The sequence below is a fragment of the Mobula birostris genome, chromosome 4, assembly GCF_030028105.1.
Source record: "Mobula birostris isolate sMobBir1 chromosome 4, sMobBir1.hap1, whole genome shotgun sequence".
Taxonomy (NCBI): Eukaryota; Metazoa; Chordata; class Chondrichthyes; order Myliobatiformes; family Myliobatidae; genus Mobula; species Mobula birostris.
Window position 1 is genome coordinate 105,266,913 of NC_092373.1, and position 15,322 is coordinate 105,282,234.

Below are 15,322 nucleotides of genomic sequence, written 5' to 3' on the forward strand. Positions count from 1 at the left end.
GCTGGAAAAATGGGCTGAAAAATGGCAGATGGAGTTTAATACAGGCAAGTGTGAGGTATTGCACTTTGGAAGGACAAACCAAGGTAGAATGTACAAGGTAAATGGTAGGGCACTGAGGAGTGCAGTAGAACAGAGGGATCTGGGAATACAGATACAAAATTCTCTAAAAGTGGCGTCACAGGTAGATAGGCTCGCAAAGAGAGCTTTTGGTACATCGGCCTTTATAAATCAAAGTATTGAGTATAAGCGTTGGAATGTTATGGTGAGGTTGTATAAGATGCTGGTGAGGCCGAATTTGGAGTATTGAGTGCAGTTTTGATCATCAAATTACAGGAAGGGTATTGATAAGTTTGAAAGAGTGCAGAGAAGGTTTACAAGGATGTTGTCGGGACTTGAGAAACTGAGTTACAGAGAAAGGTTGAATAGGTTGGGGCTTCATTCCCTGGAGCGTAGAGGAATGAGGGGAGATTTGATAGAGGTATATAAAATTATGATGGGTATAGATAGAGTGAATGCAAGCAGGCTTTTTCTACTGAGGCTAGGGGAGAAAAAAACCAGAGGACATGGGTTAAGGGTGAAGGAGGAAAAGTTTAAAGGGAACATTACGGAGGGCTTCTTCACACAGAGAGTGGTGGGAGTGTGGAATGAGCTGCCAGATGAAGTGGTAAATTCGGGCTCACTTTTAACATTTAAGAAAAACTTGGACAGGTACATGGATGAGAGGTGTGTGGAGGGATATGGTCCAGGTGCAGGTCAGTGGGACTAGGCAGAAAAATGGTTCGGCACAGCCAAGAAGGGCCAAAAGGCCTGTTTCTGAGCTGTAATGTTCTATGGTTCTAACTCTTCTGAAGAGCTACAAAGAAGTGGGCAAGGTTGAGGACCAGGTATGCATTGGTTGGCCACAGAAACTGAGTGCACGAGATGAGAGCTGATGTCACTTCTAAATTGGAAGAAGTCTGGCACTGCTATCAGCTCTGAACTCGCAGAAACCACTGGAACACAAGTACACCCCTCTACAGGCCGGAGTGTTCTTGTCCGAAATGGTCTTCATGAAAAGTTGCTGCCAAAAAGTGGAAACCAAGCCACCTATGCACAGAAACGTAGGGACTGGGCTGCTGAACAATAGTAGTAAGTGCTCTGAACTGATGAGTCAAACTTTGAAAGTTTGTCCATAGAAGAGCTGGAGAGCACTACATGGCTGAGTGTCTGCTGCTAGTTGTGAAGTACAATGAAAATGTCTCTGCAAGTGTGGGGCTGCATTTTTGCAAATTGAGTTGGTGATCTGGTCAGAATTAATGGAATCTTCAATGCTGAGAAGTACAAACAGATTCTCATCAATCATACAGTACCATCAAGGAGGTGTCTGATCAGTCCCAACTTCATTCTGCAGCAAGACAATGACCCAAACACACTGGCAAGATCATGAAGAGCCATCTTCAGCAAAAAGAATGAGGAGTTCTGCAGCAGGCCTCCTCAGAGCCCTGACCTCAACATCATTGAGGCTGTCAGGAATTATCTTGAGAGACAGAAACAAACTCGACAGCCGAAGTGTGCAGAACTGTGTTACTCCCCTGCGATGCTTGGAACAACTTACCAGCCGATTTTCATATGAAAAACAGCACAATAGTGTACCCAAGAGAACTGATGCAGTTTTAAAGGCAAAGGTTGCTCACACCAAATATTAATTTGATTTAGTTTTTTACTGTTTACTGCTCTTTTTAGTAAATTATTTGGTATTTAGAAACTTTTCATTAATTTGAAAGCATCTTTGCTTTACATATTTTTTCTAAATGCGTCTAGGGTTGTTACACAGTAGTGTACATGAATGGGAGAGGTATGGAGGGCTATGGTCCAGGTGCCAGTCAACAGGACTAGTGATAGAGTAATAGTGTGGCATGAACTAGATGTGCCAAAGGCCCGTTTCTGTGTTCTACAACTGTATCACCCTTTAAGATCTTTCCCCTCTCACCCTAAACCTATGCCCCTAGTTTTGGACTGCCCTACCCTGGGGGAGAAATGAAATAGCGTCCACCTTATCTATGCCTCACGTAATTTTAAATCTTTGAAAATTCATCCTCATTCCAAGGAGAGTACCAGCCTACCCAACATTTTCCTACAACTCAAGCCCCCTAATCCTGGCAGCTTCTCTTTTCTGCATTCTTTCCAGTTTGACCTCATCTCTCTTATACCAGTGACCAAAGCTGCACAGTCGCACCAAAAACTTGTACATCAACTTAACGGCCCAGCTCCCATGTTCAGTGCCTTTTCTCACCACTGTCTCCCTGTGACGCTGTTTTCCATAAGACTATAAGATAGAGGAGCACAATTAGGCTGTTTGGTCTATCGAGTCTGTTCTGCCGTTTCATCATGGCTGATCCAATTTTCCTCTCAGCCCCAGTATCTTACCTTCTCCCCATATCCCTTCATGCCCTGACTGGTCAAGAATCTATCAACCTTGCCTCAAATACATAAAGAATTGGCCTCCATAGCTGCTTGTGCCAAAGATTCACCATCCTCTGACTAAAGGAATTCCCCCTCATCTCTGTTCTAAAAGGATTCCCTCTATTCTAAGGTTGTGTCCTCTGGTCTTAGACTCTCCCACCTTAGGAAACCTCCTCTCCACATCCACTCTATCAAGGCCTTTCACCATTCAATAGGTTTCAAACAGGTCACGATTCATTCTTATGAATTCTAGTGAATACAGGCCCAGAGCCATCACAGTCTCTTCATATAACAAGCCATTCAATTATGGAATTATTTTCATGACCTTCCTTTGAACACTCTGTAGCTTAGCATATCCTTTTTAAGATAAGGGACCTAAAACTACTCATAATACTCCAAATAAGGCCTCACCAGTGTTTTATAAAGTCTCATCATTACATCCTTGCTTTTATATTTAGTCCTCTTGAAATGAATGCTAGCATTGCATTTGCCTTCCTCACTACTGACCCAGCCTGCAAATTAACATTTAGGGAATCCTGTACAATGACTCCAAAGTCTTTTTGCACCTCATTTTTTGTATTTTTCTCTTCATTTAGAAAAGTAAACCCTTTAATTTCTTCTGCCAAAGTGCCTGACCATACACTTCCCAACAGTGTATTCCATCTGCCATTTCTTTGCCCATTCTCTGAATCTGTCTTTAAGTCCTTCTGTAGCTTACTTCCTCAAAACAACCTGCCCCTCCACTTACCTTCATATCGTCTGCAAACATTGCAACAAAGCCATCAATTCCATCAATCAAATCATTGACATATAAAGTAAAAACGATCAGTCCTGACACAGACCCATGTAGAAGGTGGTTCATTTTGGTAGGTCAAGTACGATGGCAGAATATAGTTTTAATGGTAAGACTCTTGGCAGTGTGGAGGATCAGAGGGATCTTGGGGTCTGAGTCCATAAGACACTCAAAGCTGCTGCACAGATTGACTCTGCTTAAGAAGGCACGGTTGGCCTTTATCAAACATGGAACTGAGTTTAAGAGCCGAGAGGTAATGATACAGCTGTGCACAGTTCTGGTCACCTCAGTACAGAAAGGATGTGGAAACTATAGAAAGGGTGCAGAGGAGATTTACAAGGATGTTGCCTGGATTGGGGAGCATGCCTTATGAGAATCGGTTGAGTGAACTCAGCCTTTTCTGCTTGGAGTTGTGCAAGATGAGAGGTGTATAAAATGATAAGAGGCATTGATTGTGTGGAGAATCAGAGGCTTTTTCCCAGGGCTGAAAAGGCTAATGCAAGGGGGTAAAGTTTTAAGGTGCTTGGAAGTAGGTACAGAGGAGATGTCAGGCGTAAGTTTTTTTGCACAGAGAGTGGCGAGTATGTGGAATGGGCTGCTGGCAATGATGGTGGAGGTGGATACAAAAGCGTCTTTGAAGAGACTCCTGGATAGGTACATGGAGCTTAGAAGAATAGAGGACTATGGGTAACCCTAGGTAATTGCTAAAGTAAGTACATGTTCAGCACAGCATCGTTGGTCGAAGGGCCTGTACAGGTGTCCCCCACTTTACGAAAATTTGCTTCATGCCACTTCGCTTTTACGAAAGACCTACATTAGTACCTGTTTTCACTAACCAAAAGAAATCCGAAGAGGATTTTTGCTTTTGTGAGAAAAGGCGCCTGCTTTAAACTTGTGTGTACCCCAAGAAAGACTACCATGACCATGAAGCCTTTCGCGGGCAGGTGTGTGCGCATGCGTGTATGTGCCAATTTTTTTCTACAAATCGGTTTTTGCTAAATCTTCCTGATTCTGGTAAGTGAAACTACACTGTACATACATTATTTCTACTTTATATAGGCTGTGTAATTATCATATCATTCCTGCTTTTACTATATGTTAGTATTATTTTAGGTTTTATGTGCTATTTGGTATGATTTGGTCGGTTATTTTTTGGGTCTGAGAACGCTCAAAAATTTTTCCCATATAAATTAATGGTATTTGCTTCTTCGCTTTACGCCATTTCGGCTTACGAAAGATTTCATAGGAATACTCTACTTTCGGATAGCGGGGAAAACCTGTGTTGTGTTGAGGGTTTTCTATGTTCTAGAACACAACTAGTCAGCAGCCAACCAGAAAAGGTTCCCTTTATTCCCATTTTTTGCCTCCTGCCGATCAGCCACTACTTTATCCACACTAGAATCTTTCCTGTAATACAATGGGCTTGTAGCTTATTAAGTAGCCTCATGTAGCACCTTGTTGAAGGCCTTCTGAAAATCCAAGTACACAACATCAACCGATTTCCTTTGTCTATCCTGCTTGTTATTTCTTCAAAGAATTCCAACAGATTTGATAGGTAAGATCTTCCCTTGAGGAAACCAAACTTACTGCAGCCTATTTTATCATGTAGCTCCAAGTATCTGAGACCTCATCCTTAATAATCAAGTCCAACATCTTCCCAACTACTGAGGTCAGACTAACTGGCTGAGAGTTTCCTTTCTTCTGCCTTTCTTCCTTCTTGAAGAGTGGAGTGACATTTGTAATTTTCCAGTCTTCTGAAACCATTCCAGAATCTAGTGATTCTTGAAAGATCATTACTAATGTCTTCAGGATCTCTACAGCCACATCCTTCAGAACCCTGGGGTGTACACCATCTGGTCCAGGTGACTTAACTTCAGAACTTTCAATTTCCCAAGAACCTTCTATCAAGTTTCAACGAGCTATGTATTTGTACTGCTAGGTTTTTCCATTCTATTACACTCCTAAGTGCCCTATTAGTTCTCACTCTGGTTTGACTTTCACCTCACTTACCTGTATTGAGCTCCATTTGCCACTCCTTGCCCACTTCCCTGACTCATCAAGATCCCCCTTTGACCTGATTCACTTAACAATAGCAACACCTAATTTTGTGTCCTCTGCAAACTTACTTCACATGTCTGAGCATTGGCAAACAAATCATTTATATAATGAACAAATAACAAAGGTCCCAACGCCAAGCCCTGTGACACATGACTCAATTCCAAGAAATGACCTTCAACTATGACCCACACCTTCCTACTTCTGAGCCAATCTTGAACCAACCTACTTTCCTTGGACTTCATGAACCGAAACTTTTAGACCAGCCTACCATGTGGGACTTTGCTGAAAGCCTTTCTTGAGTTCAAATAAACAACATGTACTGCACTACTAGAACAGAGAACGCAGAGCATTACAGCATAGAGCGTGACCTTCAGCCCATGATTAGTGCCAACCTCTTAATCTACTCTAAGATCAATCCAACCTATCCCTCCTACATAAACCTCCTTCTTTCTATTATTCATCTGCCTATCTTAGAATCTCTGAAATGACCCTGATGTATCTGGCTCCACCACCACCTCTGGCATTCATCACTCTGTGCAGAGAAACAGTCTGCAACACACATCACTCTCGGTAAAAAAAAACAATCTCAGACACATGTCACTCTCTGTATAAAGAACCAACCTCTGACACCTGTTACTCTCTGTGTAAAGAACCACTCTCTGTAAAGAGCCAACCTCTGACAGTTGTCACTCTCTGTGCAAACAATCAATCTCTGACAGACGTCACTCTCTGTATAAGGAACCAATATCTGACAACTGTCACTACCTGTGTAAACAACCAATCTCTGACACTCGTCACTCTCTGTGTAAAGAACCAATCTGTGACATTCGTCATTCTCTGTGTAAGGAACCAATCTCGACACTCGTCACTCTCTGTAAAGAACCAATCTCTGACACTCATCACTCTCTGTAAAGAGCCAACCACTGACACTCGTCACTCACTGTGTAAAGAACCAACCTCTGACAACAGTAACTCTCTGTAAAGTACCAATCTCTGACAGTTGTCGCTCTCTGTGCAAACAATCAATCTCTGACACACGTCACTCTCTGTGTAAGAAACCAATCTCTGACAGACGTCACTCTCTGTATAATGAGCCAATATCTGACAACTGTCACTATCTGTGTAAACAACCAATCTCTGACACTCGTCACTCTCTGTGTAAACAACCAATCTCTGACATTTGTCATCCTCTGTGTAAGGAACCAATCTCAGACACACATCACTCTCTGTAAAGAACCAATCTCGACACTCGTCACTCTCCGTGTAAAGACCCAATCTCTGACATTTGTCATCCTCTGTGTAAAGAACCAATCTCAGACACACATCACTCTCTGTAAAGAACCAATCTCGACACTCGTCACTCTCTGTGTAAAGACCCAATCTCGACACTCGTCACTCTCTGTGTAAAGAACCAATCTCTGACACTCAACACTCTCTGAAAAGAACCAATTATTGACACTTGTCACTCTCTGTAAATAACCAATCTCTGACAGTCGTCACTCTCTGTGCAAAGAACCAATCTCTGGCACCCATCACTCTCTGTAATGAACCAATCTCTTACACCCGTCACTCACTGTGCAAACAACCAATCTCTGACAATCGTTACTGTCTGTAAAGAGCCAATCTCTGACATCCGTCACTCTCTGTGTAAAGAACCAATCTCTGACATTTGTCATCCTCTGTATAAGGAACCAATCTCAGACACACATCACTCTCTGTAAAGAATCAAACTCTGACACTCATCACTCTCTGTGTAACGACCCAATCTCGACACTCGTCACTCTCTGTGTAAAGAACCAACCTCTGACACTCGTTACTCTCTGTGTAAATACCCAATCTCTGACACACGTCACTCTCTCTGTAAAGAACCAATCTCTTACACCCGTCACTCACTGTGCAAACAACCAATCTCTGACACTCATCACTCTCTGTGGTGAGGGAGGTGGTGCTGTGGCAGGTGTAGCACTTGTTCCACTTGTAAGTATCTGTGCCAGGAGGGGCGAATGGACAAGGGAGTCGCATAGAGAGTGATCCCTCAGAAAGCAGGAAGTGGGGGTGGGGGGCAGACTAAGAAATACTTGGTGGCACTTTTTGACACTCCTTTCCCGTTGTAATCTACTGTTGGGAGGCCTGCATATAACTGCCATCAGGATCCTTTTACACTTGCAGTTTCTTAACTCCACCCACAAGGATTCAGCATCTTCCGATCCTGTGCCACATCTTTCTACTGATTTGATGCCATTCTTTACCAGCAGAGCCATGGCAAATCCTCTCCTACCTTCCTACCCCTCTGATACAACGTGTAACCTTTGACATTCGGCTTCCAATACAACCATCCTTCAGCCACGATGCAGTGATGGCCACAACATCATATCTGACAATCTGTAAAAGTGCAACAAGATCATCCACCTTATCCACACAACATTAACCACCCTTTAGTCTTCCAGCACTTCACCCATCACTAACAGTGATGCAGGCACGGTTCCTGAATTTTTTCATTAGCTTTCTGGCGTTTATGGATATACCCAAGTAAGCCCTAAGGTCTGTCTATTTTCATATGTTTCAAGATGTCCAGTACTTTTTTTTTAACTGTAATATGGACTGTACCCTGTGACGAGAATACACATAAATTAAGATGTTTGCTGGCCTGGGCTAGCACCAGTGGCATCAGCAGTTGGTCTGCCACCTGTCCTCAGGGGAGGGAGAGATAAGGCACACAATGAAGCAGCATTTGGAGGTGTTAATGAAGGAGCCATCAGTCTGGGTATTGTCAAGATCGGCTCCCCCTTTGAACCCTGAACTGTTTGAAGTGATAGACAGGCGATCTGGAGACGTGTAATGAATTGACGGGAGAGAGAGCTGTCTAGAGCGGCTCCCCCTTTGAACCCTGAACTGTTTGAAGTGATGGACAGGCGATACCCCAGCAGGGGGATAAAAAGGGACAGGTTCGCTAAGGCAGGACACACATGACACCACGAGGTAACGAGACCCTGGAAGCAGTGCCCCCCCCCACCCCCGCAAGTCGGCAGGAGTCGTTTTTGAAGGCTGGTGGCGGAACCAAGCCTTAAACGCACAGGGTGGAAAGGTACGATCAGCGGGAATCCGGTGTGTGTCCGCCCTTGCTTGGGTGCCGAGTTCACTGTAGAGGATCGACGGCATCTGGAGGAGGGGTCACAGTCGGTGACCTCAGGTGACATCACAAAGGACTCGCCCGAAAGCTGCTTGTGAGCAATATCGCAGGTCTGTGAGTGGAAGCTGTTTTTGAATGATTATTCGTTCTTGTTCTCTCTCTCCTTCCCCCCACATTGTCCATCGCCACGGCAACGATTACTGCGAACTGAACTAAATTGGACTGAACTTTGCGTCACTTTGAAATTGGTCATTTGCCCCTAGACAACGATAGAGCTTGATTGATCCTGTTATCTTAATTCTGTGCACATGTGTGTTTATCATTGCTGAACTGTTGCATTTATTATCCTTTCGATTACTGTGTTGCTTGTTTCTTTAATAAAACTTTCTTAGTTCTAGTAATCCAGACTCCAACTGAGTGATCCATTTCTGCTGGTTTGGCAACCCAGTTACAGGGTACGTAACAACCCCAAGACCTCTCAAGGTCCATAGTCTCCATGGCCTTCTGCACAGTAAAAGAACAGTAGAAATATTCACTGAGGACCTCGGCTATCTTCTGCAGCTCCACAGAAAGTGGTCCATTTGATTTTACAAAGGCCCTGACTATTCTCCCCTTTAAAACGCTTATAAAATCTCTTTGAATGTCATGTAGACGAGTTGGATGAGTGAACAAATGGTTGGTGGTTGTTGATGAATATGAGGTTATCCACTTTGATTCTAAAAGCAGAGAGACATTTCTGAGTCATGATAGATTGGGAAAAGGGGCATGCAAAAGGACATGGGTATTGTGCTAAATGTGTATGTTCAAGTGCAGCAAGCAGTCAGGAAGGCAAAGATTTAATTGGATTTCATTGCAAGAGGATTTGTTTCATAATGTCTCATTTATCTTACCAAATAAAGCTTTGTTTTCCCTGCAGGAACAAAGGGAAGAAATAAAGGAGAGTTTACCAATTTGCAGGGAGTGGCCACATCTGCCAATGGGAAGGTCATGATTGCAGACAGTAACAATCAGTGTGTGCAGGTAAGGCCAAAAGCTCCATCAGTACTCTTTAACCCATCTGTGTTCTTAATTGTGTATTCCCATTGCTAATTGGAGGTATTTTTAATGAAATGCACAAAGCATTCTTCTGAAATGTGAAACCAGTTTTGAACTGAGCTCTGATAAATTTGGGAAGGGTGATAATTTCCTTTATTGAAACTGATTTCCACAATTCTCTGGCTCACCAACCCTCTGACCTGCATCCCCAAGCTACCCTACGCTGCTGCAGGCCACTTTCTCTCCCTCTCCATGCTCCCATTTATTAACCTAATTGCCTTCTATGAATTCCCCAAGCCCTGGGACTCTTGCAGACCTTCAGTCAGAATCAACTCTTCCACTTCTGGCTTCTCTCTGACAACACCAGTTTATCTCCAAAAAAATGCAACACACATTCTGGAGTCAGATGGTCAAATAGCACAGAGATGGACCAGTGAGTCCACGGTGTTTATTGCTGATCCCATTTGCTTGTACATTGTCCATGGTCTTCTCTCAAGGGATGAACTTTTTAAACATCTAAAAGCATACTAAATTAGTCCATTCTATCTACACATGTCCATATCCCTCACTCCCTCATTGTCCATTCTGTCTACACAGGTCCATATCCCTCACTCCCTGCATAGTCCATTCTGTCTACACACGTCATATCCCTCACTCCCTCATTGTCCATTCTGTCTACACAGGTCCATACCCCTCACTCCCTGCATAGTCCATTCTGTCTACACAGGTCCATATCCATAGAACCATCAAACGTTACAGCACAGAAACAGGCCTTTTGGCCCTTCTTGGCTGTGCCGAACCATTTTTCTGCCAAGTCCCAGTGACCTGCACCTGGACCATATCCTTCCATACACCTCTCATCCATGTACCTGTCCAAGTTTTTCTTAAATATTAAAAGTGAGCCCACATTTACCACTTCATCTGGCAGCTCATTCCACACTCCCACCACTCTCTGTGTGAAGAAGCCCCCCCAATGTTCCCTTTAAACTTTTCCCCCTTCACCCTTAACCCATGTCCTCTGGTTTTTTTCTCCCCTAGCCTCAGTGGAAAAAGCCTGCTTGCATTCACTCTATCTATACCCATCATAATTTTATATACCTCTATCAAATCTCCCCTCGTTCTTCTATGCTCCAGGGAATGAAGTCCCAACCTATTCAACCCTTCTCTGTAACTCAGTTTCTCAAGTCCCGGAAACATCCTTGTAAACCTTCTCTGCACTCTTTCAACCTTATCAGTATCCTTCCTGTAATTTGGTGACCAAAACTGCACACAATACTCCAAATTCGGCCTCACCAACGCCTTATACAACCTCACCTTAACGTTCCAACTCTTATACTCAATACTTTGATTTATAAAGGTTAATGTACCAAAAGCTCTCTTTATGAGCCTATCTACCTGTGACGCCACTTTTTAGAGAATTTTGTATCTGTATTCCCAGGTCCCTCTGTTCTACTGCACTCCTCAGTGCCCTACCATTTACCTTGTATGTTTTACCTTGGCTTGTCCTTCCAAGGTGCAATACCTCACACTTGTCTGTATTAAACTCCATCTGCCATTTTTCAGCCCATTTTTCCAGCTGGTCCAAATCCCTCTGCAAGCTTTGAAAATCTTCCTCACTGTCCACTACACCTCCAATCTTTGTATCATTAGCAAATTTGCTGATCCAACTTACCACATTATCATCCAGATCATTGATATAGATGACAAATAACAATGGACCCAGCACTGATCCCTGTAGCACACCACTAGTCACAGGCCTCCACTCGGAGAAGCAATCCTCCACTACCACTCTCTGGCTTCTCCCATTGAGCCAATGTCTAATCCAATTTACTACCTCTCCATGTACAGGTTTCCCCCGCCATCCGAAGGTAGAGCGTTCCTATGAAACGGTTCGTAAGCCGGAATGTCGTAAAGCAAAGAAGCAATTACCATTTATTTATTGGGAAAATTTTGTGAGCGTTCACAGACCCAAAAGTAGCCTACCAAATCATGCCAAATAACACATAAAACCTAAAATAACAATAACATATAGTAAAAGCAGGAATGATATGATAAATACACAGCCTGTATAAAGTAGAAATACTTTTCCACAATCATTGCCGGCACTGTTCTCCGTAGCGAAAATCTCATGCAAGCGCTGTTGGCAAAAACACTCTCTCCAGTAACTTTTAAGCTATGAAGCTGCCAAATCATATCAAATAACACATAAAAATACACAGCCTATATAAAGTAGAAATAATGTATGTGCAGTGTAGTATCACTTACGGGAATCGGGAAGACAGCTTGCCGAGCACACTGATGATGGTGTGTTAGACTGAGTCGTCAGAGTTTGGGTGGTGCAGTGACCCCTACCCTCCGGGCAACGACCCAATGCCGATCTGTGAAGCATGCAGGGGTACAGCGGTGGCCGGGAGACACACAACACATCTTTAAGAAAAAAGCCGAAATAAACATGCTAATTAATTAGGTGCCACCCGACACGTAGTTGTCGGCCCAGATCAGAGGTGACGCGATCGGCAATCACCTCTGATCTGGGCCGACATTTATGTACTGGGCGGCACCTAATTAATTAGCATGTTTATTTCGGCTTTTTTCTTAAAGATGTGCTGTGTGCCTCCCAGCTACCGCTGCATTCTTCGCGGATCGGTATCTGTCCGCGGCCCAGGGTTTGGGGTGGTGAGACACTGGGGTGTTATCCCATCGTTGTCTGTTTCCATTAGGGCAGGCAGGTCATCTTCTCCTATGACTGCCCGCCTTGATGTCGAAGGTCGAGGTTCGTCGTCTGCTGTGGTTAATGTGGAAGTCTTGCTTGACTGCTGAGCCTCGCGCATTTTTCTGTCATACAGTTCTTTGTAAGCACTCAAACCATCTTGCAAGTACTGTATGCCCTAAACCGACGTACCCTTTCAAAATTAAAGTCGTACTTTATCATTGCAGTGAAAATCTCATGTAGTTGCTTCACGTTTAGTTCCTGGACGACTTCACTTTCGCTACTGAATTTGGTTTTGATTGTTATCCTTTCCTCTTCCAATTGCATCGGCTCTTCATCTATCAGTTCTTGGTCATGGGATTCCAAAACCTCTTCAACATCATCTTCGTCAACTTCCACAAGCCAAACTCACTTTGTCCTTACTTCGTTCACCACTATCGAAACGCTTAAGTGTGACACCCTTACGAGCTCTTTTGGGCTTTTCCAATACCTTAGGACTCATCTTGCAGACGGCTGCTCACAGGCACGTGTTTAAGCAATACTGGTGAGAATGCTGTTCCGAATCCGGGGGAGAGCAGCTACTTGGGGCGCTGATTGTGTGCTGATTTTTATCGTGCGCTGCTTTTTCTCGTAACAGTGAAAACACCTTCTGTTAGCGAAAATAGATAACTAATGTAGGTCTTTCGTAACAGTGAGGTTTCGTAAAGCGAACGTTCGAAAAGCAGGGGACACCTGTATACCTAGTGACTGAATCTTCCTAACTAACCTCCCCTGCGGGACCTTGTCAAAGGTAACCTCCTTGAAAAACTCTTAATAGATTTGTTAAACATGACTTACCACACACAAAGCCATGTTGACTCTCCCTAATAAGTCCCTGTCTATCTAAATACTTGCATATCCTATCTCTTAGTACTCCTTCCAATAATTTACCTACTACTGACGTCAAGCTTACTGGCCTATAATTTTCCAGATTACTTTTAGAGCCTTTTTTTAAACAACGGAACAATATAAGCTATCCTCCAATCCTCCGCACCTCACCCATAGATACCGACATTTTAAATATATCTGCCAGGGCCCCTGCAATTTCAACACTAGTACTCTTCAAGGTCCGAGGGAACACCCTGTCAGGTCCTGGGGATTTATCTACTCTGATTTGCCGCAAGATAGCAAGCACCTCCTCCTCTTCAATCTGTATAGGTTCCATGACCTCACTACTTGTTTGCCTTATTTCCATAGACTCCATGCCAGTTTCCTTAGTAAATACAGACACAAAAAACCCATTTAAGATCTCCCCCATTTCTTTTGGTTCCATGTATAGCCGACCACTCTGATCTTCAAGAGGACCAATTTTATCCCTTATTATCCTTTTGCTCTTAATATACCTGTAGAAGCTCTTTGGATTATCCTTCACCTTGACTGCCAAAGCAACCTCATGTCTTTTTTTAGCCCTCCTGATTTTTTTCTTAAGTATTTTTTTGCACTTTTTATACTCAAGCACTTTATTTACTCCCTGTTTCCTATACATGTCACACATCTCTCTCTTCTTTATCGGAGTTCCAATATTCCTCGAGAACCAAGGTTCCTTATTCCTATTCACTTTGCCTTTAATCCTGACAGGAACATACAAACTCTGCACTCTCAAAATTTTTCCTTTGAAGGCCTCCCACTTACCAATCACATCCTTGCGAGAGAACAACCTGTCCCAATCGACGCTTTTTTGATCCTTTCTCATTTCATCAAATTTGGCCTTTTTCCAGTTTAGAACTCTCTCCCTGCATATTCTTTTGCCTACCTGAGAGCCTGTTATGGGCTTCTATCATTTTCGTCTTCACTACCGACATTGGCAGCACATTCATGGCATGTGTATAAAAAAAAAACAAATAAAAACAACTTGCCCCACACATCATCTTTGAATGTGGTACTTTAAACTCCTTCTCTCTAACCTTAAACTCATTCCCTCCCGTATCAGACTTTTCAGAACTGGGAAAAGATGGTGGCTCTCTCTATATGTCCCTCAGAATCTTAAACTTCTATCAGGTCTTCACTCAGTCTCTGCTGCTCTAGAGAAAAGAACCTAAGTTTACCCAACCTCTCTTCTGATCCAGGTAAACATCTTCAGCATCCTCTCTAAAAACTCCACATCTTTCCTAAAATGGGGTGAGCAGAATTGAATGCAATACACCAGATGCAGGTCCACCAGAATTTTAGAAAGCTGCAAGGTAACATCCTGACTTTTCAAGCCAATGCCTCAGCGAATAAGGACAAACATGCCATATATCTTCTTTACCACCCTATTAACATGCGTGGCTACTTTCCCAAACTACTGCCCTCTATCTTTTATAGATAAGCCAATTTGAAATCCAAACTGCTGAATCACTGTGGATCCTGTACATCCCAGTCTTGGATTAGCCTTACCATGTCAAATACCTAACTAAAATCCATGTAGACCACATTCACAACTCTACCCTCATAAATCACCTACGTCACTCTTCAAAAAAATCTCCATCCTATTAATGTGACAGAACTTTCCAAACTACATCAATTCTATGGAAAACCCTGTATGCTCACTGAAGCCTCATGAATCAAAGCCTCACACTTGTAATCAAACAGTGCACTGCACTCACAGCTCAAACACAGTCACTCCCAAAATTTGGCTGTTCCACTAAACCAGCTCTCTCTTATTTTTGTTGATGGGGGTTGGTTCTGCCTCCAATGACTTAAGGAGCGTGCAGAGCAACTTTAAACTGAAAAAGAACTTTTGCCACTGTATTTCCCTTTTAAACTTTGAAATTCCTGGCTGGCTCCACCTCCGAACACTTACTGAACAGATATTGGGTCTGGATTAAGAAAAATCTTTCTCAGATTCACTATAAATCTCTTTCTCCGCAGATGCTATGCAGAGGGAGTGTTTCCTACATACAATATGTATGCCATGTAATTTTGAGCACCTCAATCTTGTCTTCCCGTGGCCTTGCCTATTCAATCCTGGTCTCATCAGTCTCTCTTCATAACTTAATCCAATCTATCGGCGGGAAGAGAGAGAGCAGCGCGCCGCGCGTGCGCAGCCCTCCGATGAAAAATGATATCGTATCTGTTAAATAGGGGCCGTGGACAATTCTGATTTGATGGACACTGACATGAAAGCATAGAGGAA

At 43.3% G+C, this 15,322-nt stretch overlaps 1 protein-coding gene across 3 annotated transcripts in view; it reads left to right on the plus strand.

The window, feature by feature from the left end:
- Window positions 1–15,322, plus strand: part of trim2b (tripartite motif containing 2b) — a 227,051-nt gene that overhangs the window by 132,780 nt on the left and 78,949 nt on the right. For all 3 annotated transcript variants that reach the window (XM_072255852.1, XM_072255854.1, XM_072255853.1), the window contains exon 7: window positions 9,340–9,443. In XM_072255852.1, the coding sequence (XP_072111953.1) occupies window positions 9,340–9,443 (104 nt within the window). The remainder of the gene's footprint in view (window positions 1–9,339; window positions 9,444–15,322) is intronic.